Source organism: Aphelocoma coerulescens, chromosome 11, assembly GCF_041296385.1.
Source record: "Aphelocoma coerulescens isolate FSJ_1873_10779 chromosome 11, UR_Acoe_1.0, whole genome shotgun sequence".
NCBI lineage: Eukaryota > Metazoa > Chordata > Aves > Passeriformes > Corvidae > Aphelocoma > Aphelocoma coerulescens.
In genome coordinates, this window is record NC_091025.1 from 6372345 (window position 1) to 6392203 (window position 19859).

The 19859-nt window shown below is 59.7% G+C and overlaps 1 protein-coding gene across 4 annotated transcripts; it reads right to left on the reverse strand.

The window, feature by feature from the left end:
• Positions 1 to 604: 604 nt before the first annotated feature.
• On the reverse strand, positions 605 to 19671 carry NDRG4 (NDRG family member 4). 4 transcript variants are annotated; one of them, XM_069026421.1, is made up of 17 exons: positions 19524 to 19671; positions 15670 to 15761; positions 15215 to 15259; positions 9137 to 9242; positions 7797 to 7917; positions 7464 to 7526; positions 7205 to 7265; positions 6808 to 6894; positions 6655 to 6711; positions 6208 to 6311; positions 5629 to 5685; positions 5486 to 5537; positions 4741 to 4788; positions 4465 to 4500; positions 4214 to 4265; positions 3582 to 3620; positions 605 to 2952 (listed from the first exon to the last, which is right to left on the reverse strand). In XM_069026421.1, exons 1-17 carry the CDS (start codon positions 19558 to 19560, stop codon positions 2798 to 2800), a joined length of 1212 nt encoding a protein of 403 aa, XP_068882522.1. In that variant the 5' UTR covers positions 19561 to 19671; the 3' UTR covers positions 605 to 2797. The 4 variants fall into 4 exon arrangements, with proteins under 4 accessions (XP_068882522.1, XP_068882520.1, XP_068882523.1 ...); XM_069026419.1 differs by lacking the exon at positions 19524 to 19671 and adding an exon at positions 17493 to 17578; XM_069026422.1 differs by lacking the exon at positions 3582 to 3620.
• Between the last annotated feature and the right edge of the window lie 188 nt (positions 19672 to 19859).

The window sequence follows — 19859 nt, forward strand, 5'->3', positions numbered from 1 at the left end:
CTGCCCACCCCAGGCAACCATGAGTGTGGACTACACAGCCACACTGTCTCCATGCTTTGGCTCTGGGACCCTCTTCAGGGACTGGGACCAGTCTGGATCGACCCAGCACAAGGCAGACACTGACACACTTGAGCAGGGACAAGGACTAAGATGTAGGGACGGGATCCTTTCCTGGAAGAACATCATGCACTTGGAAAGGTCTATGGCCTGGGACACTCAGACCTTGGGGGTCCTGGCAGTGGACAGGGAAGCTGGATCTTCCAAGCACCCTGCTTATTCCCACAGCTGTGCAGCCACAGATCTTTTCTTCCCCGGTGGACATCTCTTGGACCCAACCTCATTGGGCTACAACTGGCAGCTTTCCAGGCTCCATCCACTCCTGACATATAGGGCAGCCTGCCTATGGCTACCCCAAAGCCAAAGCACCCCACAGCTTTACCCCATGTGCACCCTGGGGTCCTGGGCTCTCTTCCACAGGCATCACTAGTGGGGTTGGTGGCCAAGGTGTGTCCGTCCCCCTTGTCCTCTGTGCCTGCCAGCTCTCTGCAGGCAGGCCCCAGGTAGACTCAGGTCCATTTCCCTGCAGCATGTTATAAAGAGCACAGCAGGTTCTTAACATCTTTATTAGTTTGTTGGTTTATTTCCAACACAGTAACTCCTCTCTACAGCAACAGGTTAGTTAAATCCGGTTTACATATTGCTGTCTCATGAGTGCTGCGGCCTCGATGCCGCTGTGACAAAACCAGGCTGCACTCAGACAGGAAAATGTGTTAAATTCTGCTGTGACTGGGAAAAAAAGGAAAACCAACAAAAATCAAAATAACAAACCACCAGGGAAAACCAACCAACCAACCAACAAAACTAAGGTGAGGAACTGAAGGCGAGCACGGCCACACCACCTCCAGGGAAACCACACGGCACTGCTTGGACAAGAACGCAAGGAGGAGTGAACTCAAAAAGGTCAGGGACTGGGCAAACCCTTATATATATATTATGTATAGGTATTTATATATATATATCATCTGGAAGGACACGCTGAGAAAACAAGAGATCGCAGCGGTATCTACCGTAAAAAGGAGCTACATAGCTTTCAGAGTCACACCAAGAAGGAAGCACACAGCAGAACAAAGTGGGGGACAAAGGGGGACACTGGTGTTTTGGGGTGGCCTTTTACTATGGGAGGGGTCAGGTGGGGCACGGGTCTCAGGGCCAAAAGCCCTCATACACCCGCTGGGAGCCCCAGGACCTCTGTGCCCTTCACTGGGGAGCAGGGATGGGGTCTGGGGGGTAGAATGCTTTTGTGGGGCTGGGTGGGACCTGCTTCCAGCGGGCTGGTTCTGCTTGCCCGGATGGTGGCACCTGGTGGGTTCCCTGCTCAGGTCCCCCATGGACCACCTACAGAGACCTGAGCACCCATCATCAGAGCCAGGGCCAGCCTTACTGTGCCTCACAGTGGGCACAGGAGGGGCTGGGCACTGCTGCTCTGGCAGCAGAGGCTGTGTGGCCATCATTGGGGTTATGTGATGACAGGGTTCTCCATGCCGAGTGTGAGAGGCAAGAGCCACCTGGAGTTGGTGGCCAGATGGGGCCCCATGGCCCGGGGGGAGCCAAGCCCTTGAGAGACGCCCCACTCAGTGCACAGGCAAAATGCTGGAGGTGGGGGGTGTGGTTTTGGGAGCCACGGGGGGTCTGTCCAGCTGTGTGGGCAAAGCCAGACCATGAGTGCTCCCCACATCCCAGGGGTCACCCCACACTGCCAGCACCTTGCAGTGAGGCACCCTGCGGGGCAGAGGGTGCTGAAGGCTCCCGAACATGGCGGGAGAAGTGTCTCGTCTTATTGCTAATGGCTCCACGGTGATGACACCCACAGGTTGTGGCAAAACTTGAGGTGGGATTTGCTGTGTGACATCCCCAAAAACAGTGGCCTCTGGACCCTGGAGGGCTCAGCCCAAGAGCTGGGAGTGGAACTGACAGTGTGGCAGGGGCCAAGCCAGCCAATTCCCCCCTCCCCAGTGCATTTTTGGTGGCAGGTGGTAATTGTCCTTCTTGCAACAAGGGACAAAGGAAGTGCCACCACAGGCGAGGGCATGGGCAGAGGCAGGGGGACACTCCTGCCACCCTCCTGCCCTGACAGCTTCTGGAGTAGGGCTGACCACTCTTCACTTGCCCCAGGGCAGCCCTCAGGGTACATGACCAGGGCGAAGGGACAGTTTGGGATGTGATTTCTCACGAGGCTCAGCCAGCTCTGGGGTAGCAGGTCCTGGGTGTGCTGGGGGATCCCATGCTAGCTCTCCCTAGAGAGGCCATCAGGGAGAAATTAAAACTGCATCCCTAGGAACAGACCAGTGACCTCCCAGTAAGTGCTGCTCCCTGTTCCTGTCTTCCTTTTGACTTCGTCAGCCACCAGTTGAACTTGGGAGACCATCCTACTTCCTGTGTCCTCTCCACGTGCTGTCCCATCCCTTCATCCCATCCCATCCCAACATCCTGTCCCCGTCTCATCACCCTGATCCTGCTACCCCATCCTGGCGCTGTCCCCCTGCCACCCACCCTCCCAAGCCGGGGCCAAGCCAATGCTAGGGAGGGCGAGGACCAATGCAGAACCATGTGTGACTGCTGGATAAAGCCCCTCTCCTTCTCCTGTACCAGACAAGGGGATGAGGCCAATGGCAAAGACAAATTGACCCCAAAGAAGCGAGGGCCCTGCTGGAGGATGTCCACGGGGCGGGTGGGTGCTGGCGGGATGCTGACGGATGGGAGATGGCTCTGAAGGAGACGTCGGCAGCGGGCGTGGACCTCAGCACGATACCTCCATGGTGTGGTTGATCTGCCCCATGGCCTCGCTGCTCTCCGAGTGGGTGCAGGCACGTGGGCGGGTGCCATCCACGGAGCTGGCGCTGGTGAGGGAGGCCGTGCGGGAGCGTGCCAGGCGGGTCATGCTGGCAGATGGCACTGCACGGGCACAGAGAGACAGCCAGGGTGCTCAGATCCCTCTGAAAATCTGAGGGACCTGAACCAACATTGCTGCCAGCCCTGCTCCCCGATGCGACTGAGCCTAAGCACAAGCTTGCAGCAAGCGGTGCTGTGACAACATGAGCAGCTCCAGGCTGGTAAGGGACAGCAGGGCAGGGGTGCTCTGTGGCAGCCTGCACACCGGGCTCACTCCTGGGCATGCAGTCTCTGGGCATCAGGCAGTGGGGACCCCTGACTACCACGCTCCAGGAAAGGAGTGAGCTGGGATCGGAGCTCCCCTGGCTGCCCAGGGTGTGCAGGGAAGGTGACGCCCTCCCCCAGACAGAATGGCCGGTGGCCACAGCTCCTGGCCCACCTGGAGGAGGGCACAGTGGGCACATTGCCAAGGCTGTGCCTGCATGGAGGGGGAATTGTCTGAATGCCATTTCTCAGGCCTCAGCCCTGGCTCAGGGCGCCATCTCAGGCAAAGCAGAGCGAGGCAGTGGGCATCCGGCTGGGAAGGGCCAGTCCTGCACCCAGGCTGCTCCCAAAGGTGCCCAGGCAGCTCGAGGGCACAGGCCAGGCAGGCACCATGCAGCAGCGGGCACGGGCCGAGCACTGAGCGGTACCTGTGCCTCCACTCAGCCTCCGATCCTTCAGGTGGGTGACTGGCAGGGGCAGGAGAAGGGCAGGGAGGGCAGAGAGAGAGTGTCAGCCCTGCTGGCCGCTCCGCTGGGCCAGGAGCCCCTGCCCAGCCCACGTGTGCCTGCACACGGAGCTGTCCCTGCGCACACAGACTGCACACACACACACAGAGACACACACACGTGCAACAGACCTGCAAACACACACACACACGTGCACGTGGACTTCTGCATGCTTGCACACACAGGTATAAACACACACACACATGGTTGGTCATAAACTGTGCACACACACATGCACACAGACTTCTGCACGTGGGCTCTGCTTGTCTTTGTTGCACACACACAGCCCCTGCTCATGCATGCCCACACACGCACACACACGTGCACACCTTCACAGGGAGCCTGGCACACACCTATGTACACACAGAGCCCTTGTACACACATGTGTGTGCACACAGAGCCTGTACACCCCACACCCCTGCGGACACTCCGACAGACACCTTCCACAGCTGCACGCACAGTGCCACATACACGCAGAGGTGCCAGGCTCCTCTCCTGCAGCAGACCAGCACACAGAAACCCACACCAGCCCCACGCCCAGCCCCAGCACTCACTGTAGCCCATGCCTTGCAGGAAGTACTTGAAGGCTTCGGTCAGCTTGCCTGGCTGTAGGGAGAGAGCAGGCTGAGCTGAGCTGAGGCAGCACCGAGGCCGAGATCCCCGCTCAGCCCTGAGCTGCTTCTGGCAGCCCCAGCATGAGACCCCTATGCCCTCATCAGCCCATGCCCACCCAGCCAAGGACAGCACCAGTGCATGCCTTAGGGCCCAGTTTCCCCAGTTAACTGGGGAAATTGTGAGGGCTCACCTGTGTGACCTGGGGCAGCCCACCGGAGTCAGCCATCTGCAAAGAGAAGGTCCTGCTTAGTTTGGGAGGGTGCCTGTACTGTCCACCATCCCCCAGTACCCGCTGGCAGGATGCCACTGCTGGGGTCCCTCTGCTCTCCCCATACACTCCCAGCTCCAAGGGCCATGATAGACCTGGAATGGGGAGATGGGGACACCCTGCAGCCCTGGGGCAGAAGGCAATGGGGCACTTCATAGGCAGCAGGGACCTCCTGGCTGCCCCTTGCCATCAGCCTACCTTCAGGAATGTGGTGTTGGTGGGATCCAGCTTGGAGTTACACTCCACCTGTAGGCAGGAGAGATGATATTAACACCCTAGGAAGCCAGGAGCCAAGCAGAAGTTGTCCACATGTACCACCACTGGCCCACAGCATTCCAGCTGGCAAATCCCTCCTCAGCCAGGAGGAGACAGGGCTAGGTGAACCCTGAGCCTGCAGGACCACCATCCCCTGCCATGGGACAGAGGGGACTTTCCTCCTATCAGTCTGGGCAAGGGTAGGGACTGGAACCGGAGGTGAGGGGACTGGTGAGGCATTCTGTGTCACACCCGTGTGTACATGCACACAAGTGTGCCCATGTGCACAGGCACGTGACAGAGGAGAGTTGTGTGCGTGCAGTTACACATTCTCTACAAATGCAGCCACCTGCACTGTACCTGTGGCTGATGGGTGGACAATGCTGTGGGTGTGTGCCAGAGGCTGTGTGGGTGCACGTGGCCCAGCAGGCAGTGTGCCCATGTGCCGACACATCCGAGCATGCACGGTGTGAGCACATCTGGGTGTATGAAGAAGGGGAAGTTTTCCAGGTGTGGCAACCCCACACAGCTGCATGTGCACAGGTGCCCACAGGAGCAGGTGGGTTTGCACACAAGCACACTCCCACTCCCGGGCGCTGCCACGCGTCTGAGCAGGCAGGGAACATGTGCGTGCCCGTGCGTGGGCATCGCCCGCCTGCCACCCTGCAGGCGCTGCCCCGTCACTCACCACCCCCTCCTCAGCAGGCGCGTTGTCTCCGACCACCAGCATCACAGGGCAGCTGGAAGTGAGAGAGGGCCCTGGTCAGGGTTTGGCCTGGGCAAATTCCACTGCCCCGGGACCCCTCTATGACTTGCTGGCACGACTCTTACCGCAGCGTCTTGGCATTGGGCACAGTCCCAGGCCGATTGATGTCCAGGTCCCTGCGGCTGATGGAGGAGAAAGAAGGCCAGTGTGAGCCCATAGGCAGATGCCACCACCAATGCCATAGCACAAGAATCAGGCCACTGCCAGCCTCAAGAAGCAGCACTCAGCCCCGCTGTCCCAGCACCTTGTGCATGGAGGATGCCATGCCCACCTCTGCCATGGGATGCAGCACCCATCAGAGTGCCAGGGCTCCCAACACCCTGCATGCATGGGACAGCATCTCTGCCCCCTTTGCCAGGCCTGTGCCAGCACCCAGCGCAGGAGAAGACACGGCAATGTGTAGCCACGGTGGTGGGCTCTGGGACATGGCAAGGCTCTGGCACAGGTACCACCACTCCCTCATGCCCAGGCAGCAGCGGCAGACAACTTTGCACTGCTGCCTGCATGCACTGGAGGGTGATGACAGCACCCAGCAGGGGTCTGGGTTCCCGTGGTGACCTCAGAGCCACCCACCAGCACTGCAGCCCCTCGCCCTGGCACAGACAGGGACACAGCCCAGCAGCAGGGCTGCCTGGAGCACTCACCTGTTGTACATGTTGAGGAACAGCTGGAGGTTGAACTGGTTCACCACACTGCCAATCTGCTGCCGGTAACTCTGCACCAGCTCCGTGTTATTCATCAGCTCTTCCTGTGCCAGCAGGGCATGGAGATCAGGGCAGGTGCTGGGGAGACACCCTACTCCCCCAGTCTTGCCCATGCCATGCCAGCCAGCAGGGATGAGGAGGAGGATGCTGGGCAATGCAGCTGGGCACAGTGCTGCTGCAGGCAGCACACCCAGGCAGGACATGGGCACGAGTCACACACTCATCAAGGTTAAGCCTCAGACCAGGCAGGGCTTGACTAACCCCAACCCTGCACATGGGAAGGGTCCAGTGGCACTGTGGCACCTGGCAGGGCACAGCCCAGGTGACCCAGCTGGATGCTGGGCCGGGGAGCTGGTGGCAGGGCCTGGCAGGATGCACAGCCCTTACCTGGCTGAACAGGTGGGACAGGACAATGTCCGGCAGCGTGCTGGTGAGGCCAGAGAGCTGTAGAGGGAGCACAGGGAGTTACGGCACTGCCGTGGCTGCCTCCTGCCCCAGGAAGCCGCCAGGACTGGGAGGAGGGGTCGGGGCCCTGCCCACCTTGGCAGCTGCCCAGTCAATCCAGCCTTTGCCATTGGGGTCGATGTTCATAAGGACCAGCCCTTCAACCAGGTCAGGGAAGATGAGCTGCAGTGAGCAAGAGGGGAGAGGCTCAGAGGGGAGGGAAGATGTGCCCTGGGCAGCCTCCCACCAGAGCCACTGCACAGGATTGCATGGAGCTGATGTGACCATGTCCTGGGAGCAACAAGAGACCTGTGGAAAGACTGCCCAGCCATCGTGGCCATGGCACTGCCATCCTGGGTCCCCCAACCCTCAAGGAGCCTTTGCAGCAGCAGAGACTGCCTGGAGGTATCAGCTCCTGCTCTTCCCCATGCCCTGGGCTGACAGCAGGTACATGCAACAACTCGGGGCCAGCCCATCCCAACCTCAGGCTCACCGCAAACTTGGCCAGCACGTAGGCTCCTGCCCCAACACCAATCCCAATCACGTACTTGAACCTGGAAATACAGAGAGGTCCATATGAGGGGACAGTGGGCTCCAACACATCTTCCCTGGGACACCCCTCCACCCACAGCAAGAAGACTCGCAGGATGCCAGTTTACAGGGACAACTCCTCCAGCCCCAAACCCTTGCCTTCTGCCCATCTGCCTGCTCAGGACCCTCAGCTAGCAGCCATGGAAGAGAGGCTGACTCACCCGAAATGCTGCACCACGCTGGGTAACATGGCAGCCAGCTGGTCCATGGATGGGTACTGGTACCTGTGGCACAGGGAGGCATAGGATGGTGGTTATGGAATTGTTCAGAGCAGGGTGTCTGGGACAGGGCAGCTGGGCTGCCTGAAATGGGCAGGGAAATGCCACCCACCTGCAAACCGCCCTACTGCCTGCCCTGGGCCACTCGTCTGCCACAGGCTTTGGCACAGTTCGGAAAGACCCACAGGCAGGGCACAACTGCCAGGCAGCAACAACCCAAGGGGCAGGGGGGTGACATCCCAGCAGGCACAGTGAGCCCCTGAAGCTGGCACCTACCCCTGAGGGAACTGTGAGGCTCCTGCCTGCTGGCCCGGCGCGTCCACGTGGCACACCACAAAGTGCTTCGTGATCTCCTGCATGTCCTCGTAGTTGAAGAAGGTGTTGAAACAAAGCTTGTCTGTCAAAGGGCAGGAGAGTATCAGAGACCAAACACCCCGGCACCAGGGCCTGGTGGGCCAGGGGAACATGGACAGAAGCTGCCCACCCTCCCACTGCCCTTCAACCAGGAGGTGACATGCCACCAAAGCCATCACATCCCCTTCCCTCCGGGCTCCTTGTCCTTACAGCAGGGACCACAGCTACTGTTAGCAAGGGCTGCATCCCTCCAGGTGTCAGGAGGCATGGGGATGGACAGACACAGCCAGGAGAATGAGGAGTTTGGGGTGACCTCATTGGTGAGCCTCAGAAGGATGGGACTGGGGAACGCAAAGCCCAGGACTGCAAGACCACCCAGTGGGAAGCAGGATTAGCAGCCTGGGGTATTAGCCCTGTCCAAAATCCCCAGAAAGGGCTCAAGCAAACACGACATTTGAGGAGCAGCTGCAAATCTCCCTGCTTGGAAAGAGTTGAAGAAACATCCCCAGCGCTGCCGTGGACAAGACCCCACCATTGCAGTGGGATACAGACACTGCCTGGGCTTGGACGGGTCCTGTCCCATGGCATTAGTGCTGGGATATCCCTCCCAAAATGTGGGAGTGAGGCAGTTGTAAGGCCCTTTGCAGCCAGCATGACGTGTGCCTGAGCAGCCAGAGCTGCTGCAATGGTGACACAGCTCAGTAGCGTGTCAGTGACTCAGCCTCAGCCGCCAGCGGAGCGGGAGATGCTTCTCCCCACTCACAAGGAATTGGGCATCCTGGCTCAGCTGGAGGGCACAGCCTGGGACAGGGCTCTGGGGTGCAGATCCAGGGCTGCAGGCTGACAGAAAGTGCAGCATCTCCATATCACAGCCCCAGCTCGGGGTCCCTCCTTCCCTGCTATTCCCAGTCTCTTTTGTCCCCCACTATGCCCTGCTGCCAGCTGGGTCCATGCTCTGCATACCAACAGGCTGGTGGCGGCAGTGAGGACCAGCCCAGCATCCCCCATGTCCCACCCCTGCCTGGTGTGGGCAGGCAGGCAGCCAGCACTGGGGTGGCCAAGCACTCCTGGCTGTGCCCAGCCTGGGCTTTGTGTCCAGCTGAGCATCCAAACTCCCCTGGTGCTTTCAGATGCCTGGGGAGACCCAGTGCAGCCACGGGCAGAGGCAAAGGAGGTGAGCCAGGGGCGATGTCCTGGCACCCCATGGAGCCTCGGGCTCACCCCTGCCTGCCCTGCACCCCCAGCCCAGGAGCAGCACTCACGGTTGAGGCCCACATCGTGGTACGTCAGGATGGCCGGGCGGTTCCCCTTGGGAGAGCCCCGGATGACCACATGCAGCAGCCCGTAGGGGGTCTCAATGTCATGTTCCTGGGGAAGAGGAGAGATGGGGTGATGCCCACCTGCCCTAAGACATCCTTTCATCCTCTCCTGCCCCACCATCACACCCTTCACTGCTGCTTCCCCACATGGGTCCCGTGGGAAGACACAGGAAAGAGGAGCAGCTGTCCCAGGAAAAAAACTATCTCTGGGCATCCCAGAGGGGGTAGAAAGCAGGACAAATCACATACAAATGCTCACGGCCTCCATCAGTTCGGGAAGGGAAGACTTTGGGTAGGATCACAGGACATAGGATTGGACATGCGTATCACAGTACGGGATCACAGGATGGTATCAAGGGATGGATCCAAGAGGGCTTGAGAGAGGAGGGTAATAGGATGGGACAGGTGGACCACAGGACAGGAGAGGAGATCTTCAAGGGCTTGAGACTGAGGAAATTTTGGCAACAGGGTAGGAGTTCACAGCATGGCCCAGTTGGGTGCAGATTCAATCTGGGACAAATGGGCAGAGGTCAGACCCTGGGCATCTCTACAGGAAATGCTGCAACCTGATCCCAAAATTACAGCTAAAGTAACTTTAAAACCCCTGGTCTGAAATGGCAGCGCCCCCATAGAGAGACGAAAACTACCACGTGCCTCAGTTTCCCTGTCTAGGATGGCTACAGCCCTGACATCCTGGCCCTTGTTCCCAGCCAGCATCAGAAACTGAGCCCAGGTGCAGCTCAAGGACAAGGGACCAGAGGTCCCCTCCAGATGCCCGTGCCTGCCAGCCAGTCCAGCGGCAGTGACCTCAAGGCTGGGATCTGGTGGGTGCAGGAGCATCATGTGCCGAGCAGGGCAGGGGATGATAGCAGGGTGCCCAAGCATCACGGTCCTTGCTGCTGGCACTGGCAGCCCCATGGATGGGCTGGTGGGAGGGGAGCAGGTACGTGGATGCTCACGCAGGTTACACGCCACCAAGGACTCTGAAGGACACGGGCCTCGGGTGGGAGGAAGTGCCTGGGGACAGGGTCTCCTCACTGCAGTGCCTCCCCTCACTGAGACCTGCTGTCCCTGGAGGAACATGGCACCCAAAGGCAGATCCAGGGCTCTGTGGAGACATCTCTTAGCTCCCAAGGGCACCCTGACCCCAGCCCTCATCCACAGCTGTCCCTCCACTCCCTGCAGTTGCACCAGGCAGAAGTCCATGAGCAGTGACATCCCTGCTCAGACTGGGAGACTGAGGCAGAGGAAGGGCCTGGCCCAAGGTCACAGAGCAGGAGGCATCTGTGGGGTCTGATGCCGAGCACAGGGCTGCCTCCTTGCCATCACCATGCCCATGGTACCCATCACAGCCCCAACAGCTCAGCTTTCAATCCTACCCCAAAATCACATGCCCAAGGTAGTGGATCCATCCTCAGCACTGCTCCCTCCTGCCCCCCGCCCCCTGCCAAGCCAAGCACATCCTGCCCGTGGTGCAGCCTCTGCAGCACTGCTGGGTACCACAGCCCTGCCCTTTGCCGCAGGGATGCTCGCTGGGGGAAGAGGCTTGGGATGCAGGGGATGCACGCAGCAAGGAGAGAGTGGCACAGAAAACCCACAGCCCCAGCGAGGAGTGGCATGGGGCTCACAGCACCCATAGGTGTCTGACAGAGCCCATCCATGTCCAGGCTACCTGCTCACTGCTGCAGTGCTCCCATCTCACTCACCCCCTCTGCACCAGCCTGTTGCCATCGGGTGTTGCCATCACTGCAGAGGCCAGAAAGCAACCAAGGGGTTGCTTCAAAACAGCCAGAGACCCTTTTCCCTCTGCAGCCCAGGGGGTGGGCAAGGGGCAGTGTGCCCCCCATCAGCACACAACCCCAGCACGGGCCACAGCTGCTGACCCTCAGCCTCGGCACAGCATCTCTGCCGGGCTCCGGGAGGACATGCTCAAGGACAATGCGTCCCCAAAACCTGCAGCACATCAGGGATGTGGCAGCAGGGCTGGGAGAAGGAAGGGCTCCCTAGCAGTGGGTCCTCCCTGCCCCAATGCCTGCCTGCCCCACGCCGAGTCCTGCAGGGTGCAAAGGCCCAGCCTGGGCAAGCAGGAGAGACACTGGGGCAGGAAAACACCTGGGAAGGGAGGGTAGCGAGCACGGCAACGGCGGTACCTACCCCATCCCAGCACTCCGGCATGGTGAGGAACTGGGCGGACGAGGATGCTCAGGCAGTGCGGGCCAAGCCGGAGGTCCCAGTGTGGGGCACGGTAACACAGCCGCCGGGGCGAAGCTGAGCTCTGCGCTGGCTCAGCCCCTCGCCTCGATTTATAGCGGAGCCCCAGCCCTGCGCTAAGCCCTCCCTCGCCCTTCCCCCTCGGCAGGTTTGGCCTCCATTGCAGGCGAGCGCCGCGATGGAGCCGGCACTCAGCCATTGGCTGCCGCGGGAATTATTCATGCTCCAATTGGCCCCAAATACCCTTGTTTATGAAGAAAAAACGCCTGGCACCGTGCGGTACCTTCTCCATCTTCCCTCTTTCGGCAGACAGAGACAGGCGGGGTGTCTGGACTCGCATCCCATGGAGCAGCCCCAGCACGGTCAGGACAGAGCCCACTGCACACACCTGGCTCCAGCCGCACACGGACACAGAGTCACGGCTGAGCCCGCAGCCGCCCAGGCCAAGGCCCTGCAGCGATGCCCGGGCACCAGGCAGCACACACACAGCCACAGATGGACACGGGCACACACTGAAAAACAGGAGAGGAACACGGCAGGCGCGCTCTGCCACGTGCACGTCACCACGCATGTACATGCACACGGACATGTACGGACACAGACACACAGGGGCCGGGCAAAACCCTGTCTGTGAGTGGAAAAACTGGGAAAATTAATACCATACCAACACCGAAGCACATGCACCCCACAAAAAGCTTGTGCATACCCCCCAGGGCCAGGCCTTGTGTGTGTGTGTGTCAGTACATGTTCCTTTACATGTATGTCGTGGTCATCCGCATACCAAGAGCACACCTGCTGCATGTGCTCAGCACGGATGCCATGGCCATCACTAATGCTCATGGATGCACAGCGAGCTGCACACCTGCAGAACCTTGTACACATGTGCACAGAGGGGCACAGACATGTCCACGGAGGGGCACACACATGTACACATGTAAACACTGCCCAGACACCTGTGTTGCCTCACCCAGCAGCACACTCATCCCACCATCGTGCGGGATGATGGCACGCAGGAAATGTGCAGGATTTAGCCCTGACCTGGGCATTGCCAGTGGCAGGTAAATAAAGCAGGGGGAAAGACAATCCAGCAGCTCCAAGGGGTTGGATCATTCCCTGGACTGACACATGCTGTGTGCATACACACACACGTGAGAATTCCCATGTGCACATGTGTGCAGGCAGACGGTTTCTTCCCTGATTCCAATGAGGCCTCGTGCCACCACAGCCCCAAAACCCCCCAGTAGTCTCTGGGTGCCCTCCCCCTGCCCAGCCCAGCACCACTGCCCAGCTCAGCATGACCAGCACAAAACTGGGCAATCATGGATGGAGAAGGAGTCTCACAGTCCCTTCAATGCCCTTCGGGAACCCACTGAAAGCCATGTCCTACAAACAAGTCAGGGCTGGACAGACAAAAGGTCTGGATGTGGAGAAAGGACAGACAGGCAGAGGGATGGCATCGATGCTGCCTCCACCAGAGAGGCTTCACTCTGCACTTCTTTGTCCTGCGGGGAGCTCAGACCCAGGCCGGGAAAGAGGCATCCCTGTGAATGAAGGACCGTGTGTGATGGGGAAGCCCAGCTCCTTGGTGGTTCCTGGCACTCCAGGTGCCATTTTTGCTTTCCCCAGCCCTACTGCCTGTAGAGCCAAAGACCATGACAGCCACAGTCCCCAGGAGAAAACAAGAGATGCACAGGGACAAAAAAAGACAGAAGGTGGCTAAATAGAAGACAGAAGGGGTGGAAGAGCCAAGGTGAATGCAAAAGGGCTGCAGGGAGATGGGAGGGCTGAGCAAGACTGACTCTGCTTGAATAGCATCAAATGGGATCACCACCACCTTGGCTACTAGCCCATTTGCCTGGCAGGTGGCCCAGACCTCCTGCCCCCAGCTCTCCTGCACCTTGGCTTCTGACCCAAGGGCTTTACTTTGGCAGGTGGCAGAAGTGGGGGTTCCCCAGTCCTCCCCACTGCCCCAGGCAGGCCTGAGCATCCCATCAATGACTGGCTCTAGGGAGCAGCAGGGGACAGTGAAGAGTTAAGCTGGGAGCTGGATTGAATTATCCCAAGGAGGTGAGTCTAGAAGATGGGGTAAGATCTCCCCAAGGAATGGCAGGCAGCCTTTTGCACTGCACCAACTTGCAAATGTCAGAGTGGGGGAAAGGAGAGGGTTGTCCTGGCATAGCCCAGGAAACTCATCCCATCCCTACCCTGAGGCTCTTGGAGGGGAGCCAGGACGATGCAGGGTCTGGCTGGCTTGGGAAAAGCTGCCTTGATCGTTGCCCAGTTCCTTTTTTAGGTCCCGAGGGGATGGAGGTGCATCCCTGTGGCATTTGCTGTCCAGAACTGCTCCACTTGGGCAGCACCAGGGACATGGTTCAGTGCCACCCTGGGCCAGCCCCTGCCACACGCAGCGATCGTCCTGGGAGGGTCACTGCTCTTTAACATCGCCCGCATGCTGACCAAGCCCTGCCCCAGCACAGCTGAGTGAGAGCCATACTGGTGCCTCTGGTGCTACCGAGAGCTCTGGGCAGCCTTGCACTGCCACTTCCCTCCTCACCTCCCTCTCCCTCCTCACTCTCACTGGTAACACCAGGAGGTTTGGTTTCCCCTCCAGTGGCCAACAGAAGCCCTGAGCAAGCAGAGCAAGGAGCAGCCCAGCCCTGCACACCCTGCTGCTGCCAGCCCCAGCACCTCACCAGCTTTAGATGCTGGGGAGGGCACCATTTCTTTTCCACCACTGCCATTTTTTAATTATTTTGTGGCTTTCAAGAGGGCCATCAGGTACCTCCTACTCTGTGAACCACAGCAGCCAGCACCAGCATCCTTGCTCCCTGACCAGCTGCACCTTCCCACCTGCATGGGTGACAGACACTGAGCAGGCCAGCCCCAAAATTCTGGGCACTGCTAAAACAGGGACCTGTGCTCCCCTGCCCTTATCCCAGGATGAATGAAATCCACATTTATTTTGTCCTTATAGGTGCTGTTGTTTCAGTGCCATACCTGCAAGGGCTCAGCCATCAACACCCAAGCCCACTGCCCCCATGGTCCCACTGCTGGCAAAGTGGCAGCACACAGCCTGAAGTCAATCACTGGTGTCCCCTGGGAGGGGAACACTTTGGGAGAGGGACAGGCAGCAAGCTGGCAGCCCCACTACCCTCCCTCCCCACCACCCTGGTCCCCACAGAGTGAGCCTGGTGCAGGATGAGCCTGGGCAGATGTGTGAGAGTGATGCAGACCAACATGGGAGCCAGGCACGAGCTGAGCTCCCATGAGTCCCAGAGCTGTATCATGGGGCTCCTCTGGAGAGCACAAATGGAGGTACAAGATGGGCAGGTGCCAGCCAAGGGAGCAGAGGGGCCCTACTCTCCAAGAGAGGTGGGTGGTATAGGGGGCAATGCCCCAGCCCTCCAAAAGAGAAAGAGGCTTTCAAACATCTTTATGTAAGCAGGGAGCTGGCATTGCCTGGGAAACCATTGCCATGGCAATGGTAGAGGGGCTGGAAAAGCAGCTCGCCCTTCCTGAGAAGAAATTGCCTGTTTTAAAGGTTTTGTCCCCAGCCCATGGCCAAGTGCCCACCAGTAACATCCAAGCGCCAGCACAGAGATGCCTGGCAGCATCCCCCCATCCCCTCCTGACAAGGACTATGATGGATGTGCAACCCCGTGCACAGACACTGACCAGGCACTGGGTCCCCATGGAAGAGGGGACAGAACAGCCCTGAGTTCACTCAGTGCCCCACAGCCTTCCCCAGGCACAGGCTGCTGTTCCATGTGAAACCCAGGGGTGGGCAGCACCTCCCATGGCTGGTCCTACCTTCCAGTCTGTGTCCACAGTGGAGAGGAAGACATCCGAGTTCTCCTGGGATGAGAAGGAGCCATTAGGGACAGAGACACCGCTCACTTTTGCAGTGCCCTCCCACCCAGCCTGCAAAGCCCTCTGACACCACAGGCACCCGCTCCCCAGGGCTGCAGGGGACACAATGCCCACACGTGTGCACACAGTGCATGTGTTACCTGCGTGTGTGCACACACAGGTGTGTGTTAGCACGATGTGCAACACCTGCACACACGCACATCATCCTGTGCTCAGCCATGCAGGCTCATCACCACCCGCACACACACACACTGAGGACCACAAATGTGCACCCAAAACCAGCACACGCACAGAGCACCACACAAATACCCAATACAGCACACAACCCCTCCCAAGCTCCTGCATCCTGGTGCCCCACATGCAGGAGCCAGAGCCAGCGTGGTCACCAAACTCACCAGCTCAGCATCCTGTCCCCGCAGCAGCGGCTTCTCCTCGGTGAAGCGCAGCTCGTGTAGCCCTGCCATGGTCATCTCCTGCAGCAGCAGCCCTGCCCAGGGCAAGGGACACATCAGGGCAGGTCCTGTCTCGGGTTTCTTGCCCCAGCCCTATGGAGCCTCATGGGTCTCCCTCCCATAGGGATGGGACCCAAGTCAGCTTCACTCCACCCATCTACTATGGGGACTTGGTGCTTCAGCTTGCCCAGGGGCTGCAAGCTCCCTCATCTGGGAGCTGGAAGCAGGCACAGAGCAGACAGTGCCCAGATGAGCTCAGCTCCCCGCTCCTACCCAGGTCCAGTTCTCCCAGTTAAGGACAAACCTGTCTCCAGGACATGATCTTGGGCAAACTGAGGGACCAACCTCATCTGTCCATGCTGGTCACCTCAGTAAGCACCCAATCCAGAGCAAGAAATCCAAATTCTCATCCCAACTTTCAGCATCGGTCAAAGATAGAAAATCCAAATTTTTGGCCGGTTTTAGGTTGCAGATAGGTATGGATGGGACAGAGGGAGATCTCCCTGCACAGCCAGAATGAGGGGTGATGTTTCTCAGCCATGCTGGGAGGCAGAGGGATGTTCCAAGCAGAAAGAGAGCAGAGAGACAGCCTGACGTTTGTATGGCAATGATGGGAGAAATCCAAATGTGAAGCCTTTGCTCCCAAAGTCTTCTCCTTGCCTGTGAATCAGGTGCTGGCCAGTGAGTGCCTCAGCCCCAGGACTTGGAGGGACAGACTTCTCAATGGAGCTGCCACTCAGCAGCGGTGTGAGACTGGGTGCTGCTGACCCCAGCCAACACTGGCATCTCCAAAAACACCCCCAGGCACAAGCCCACTCAGAGAGCAAAAGAGAGCGAGGAGATCAGCAGCTGGCTGCACACAGAAGGTGAAAGACGTGGGGACACAGGGAACAATCCAGGCTCCCCTGTGTTTAAATGGGATGGGTAACTGGCAAATCCCAGTGCCAGGGGATTATCTGCACTCGAGCAGGATCCAGACCTCAGGCATTGCCTTTGCAGCCTCTGTTCTCACCCTTTCCACAGGGCCAAGTCTTCGGACAAGATGTTGCTTCTCCAGATGGGCCAGCACTGATCCCACATCCCCTCAGCTGTCTCCCCCCCCGTGCAATCTCCCTGGACAGAACGGGGATGGTTTGGGCTGTACAAGCAGCGCAGCACACACAGACCTGCTCCATCCACACAGCCTCAGCCGAGCCTGCTTCACACTTTGTCCACCTCCAAACCTAGATCAGCCCAGGCTGACGATGTGGAAAGGCCAAGAAATGCCACGAATATTGCAAGGCCACCAGGAATACAGGAGCTAGTCATAAACTCCCCTCCAAAGCCAGGTTTTTCTCCTCTGTCCAGGTTTTCCGTTCAAAACTCAAGCAGGCTGTGCCACCTGCCTGCTTTCTGCAGACATGGCACTTTATCTTGCTCCTTGGGAGCCATCCAACAATCCAGAACTGTTTGGAGGGAGAAACAACACTGCGAAGCCTCTCAAGATTCCAGGGCACCCAGCACCAGGAGTGTCCATGTCACCCCCTGCCCAGAGGGTCCTACCCAGGCCAGGGGATGTCAAGAGGTGCTATCCGCCCCATGGAGAGGCACAAATGAGAGGCACACTGCTCCAGGCTGGGCTGCTGCTGCTGGGGAAATGGCTCTGTGCACAGGGACAGCCCTGGCCTGCAGCCCACCAGCACAGCCGAGCCAACACAGCCTGCAGAGCCACCAACCAAGCAACCCCACAACCTCAGGAGAAAAAACAGGAGAGAAATCAGCCTCACCGATAGCTGGGTCTGGAAGAGAGCAGGAGCGTCCCACGCTGAGCACACCAACCCACCGTGTGGCCCCAGGGTGGCTGGGAACAGCACTTAGTGTATGGTGAATGCCTTTATTAATTACAGCCTGCAGCTAATATGGGAGGGAGGGTGGCTGAGCAATGAGGAAAGGCCCCATGACCTTGCTTGCATGGTGGGGGGAAAGCTGGCTCAGGAGGGAGGTGACAGAGCCCTGCACCAACCAGCGTCCCCAGCACACGGGTCCCCAGGACAGTCTCCTAAAGCGGTGCTGAGTGTGGGAACAGAGGAGGGGTCAGTAAGTCAGGGAGTGCCGTGGGTTCCACAGCCCGTGAGCAGGGTCACAGCTGTGCTGCCACCTTCCCTGGGTGCTCTGCATCCCATGCCACCCCACAGGAACCCTCGTCCCTGCTCCTGGCAGTGCAGCTGTGGGGTTGTGGGGCTGTGGGCAGTCTCACCCAGCCCCACTGGGCCACTGTTGCTGTGGAGGGCTGGTGAGGAAGCCACAGCTCCAGGTCTAGCCAAAACAACTTGACTCCCACCTTATGCCAGAGTAATGTGCCCAGTAACAAGCCCTTTTCTTTGCAGCTCACCCCAATGCTCCTCAACAAGCACCCATTCCCAGGGTACCACCCCAAACACACCCATCTCTGCTCCCATTCTGCCTTCCCAGTGTGGTGCCAGTTTCCTAAGCACAGCCGGGACATGTTTCTTCCCTAATTCCCAATCAGTCCCAAACCCAGCAGGACATAAGTGCTCTGTCTGGGAATAGTGCTCTGCCCCACCAGGGTCCTGGCACTACATATATAGATGGGGACAGGAGCAGGCACATTGGCTTACCTTCCCCAGGGATCTGCAGCCCACTGCTGGCTTACTGGAGGAGAACCAGCTTGTAGCAGCATTATTATTATTGTTGTTGCTATTATTGTTGATATTATATCATGATCACAACAAGGCTTGAGCTCCATTTCACACTTGGCAGCATGTTTGGTCACAGGGCAGGCATCCCCCAGATGTTGTCTCAGTCTCACAGGAGTCCCCACACTGACTACCTGCGTCCTGCCCTGGCACGGATGTGGCGCCCACAGGATGTTGGCACGGATACTTGGAGCTGACTGAGCAGTGTGCAACAGACAGGCAGACAAATCGGGAGAAGTGAGGGCTGGCCCCTGCCAGGCAGCGAAGCCAAGGCAGCCTTCAGTGAGGCTGGGAGAGGGAGGAAGGGAACTTGCAGCTCAGTCTGAGCCACGGCCGTGTGTCCACAGCATTGCCCCCCAAGCAGGACCGCTGTGGAGCCACGATGGGGTGAAGGAAAACCCCAGTGTGACACAGCCTGGGCCACATCCCACCCCACCGGTGCAGGAGGAACACCATAAGGGACACAGGTCTGCACCCCAGCAGCCCCCACTAACCAGCCTAACAGTGTGGTCGAGCTGAGGGGTGCAGGACTAGGCAGCCACACCACGAGAGCTGCCAGGCCGGGGGGCAGGGGACACGGTGCCACTGATGCATGGGCTGAGCAGCCCAGGGTCTGGGGGCGGTGGTGGCAGCAGGGGGCTTTGTGGGGCCTCAGGCTGTCTCGCAGTGGCTGTTGCTAAGAGCAGCCTCCTTCCCAGCCCAGCGCATTCTTCGGGGCAGCGGGGAGACTCCCAGGGGAGGCTGGCTGAGGAGCAGGGAGGCACCGCAGGGATGCTCCAGCAATCCCCCGGGCACCCCCACCACTCGGCTGTCTGCTGGGCGGCCCCCTTTGCCAGGAGGCTGCCGACTCCGTCCCCCCTTCCCCCAGCACCACCGGGCTGGGCTTTCCCCGCTGCAGCAAGGCATCGCCTCCCGTACCCCGAAAAGGACCCTACCCCGGCAGCCCACACCTGCGGGAGCAAAGACAGGCGCCGGAGCGGGTGGGGGGCAGCTCCATGTCCTAGGCAGGGGCTGAAGGGTCTCCCTTCCTCCGGCCCCATCGCCGCATCGCCCCTCCTCGTTTCACAACCCCCGTTCCCGGCACGGGCGGCCGGGCCGTACCTGTCAGGAGCTCGATCTTGTGCCGGAGCACCTTCATGCCGGGGCGGCGGGTCCCGGCGGGCGGGGCGAGCTGCGAGGAGGCGGCGGCGGCCCCGGCGCGGGGGGCGAGCGGAGCCGGTGCCGGTGCCGGAGCCGGTGCCGGTGCCGGTGCCGGTGCGGGGTGCGCGGGGCGGCGCAGGGGCTGGGCTGGGCACGGCCCCGCCGGCCGGATCCTCCCCTCGCTGGGGCCGGAGGGGAGGGACGGGGCCGGGATCGGGAACGGGGGCACCGGGAGAACAACGGTGCGGGGGGAGGCGGGAGCGAACGGGAGATGGAGGCTGCCGAGGGTTACGCGGG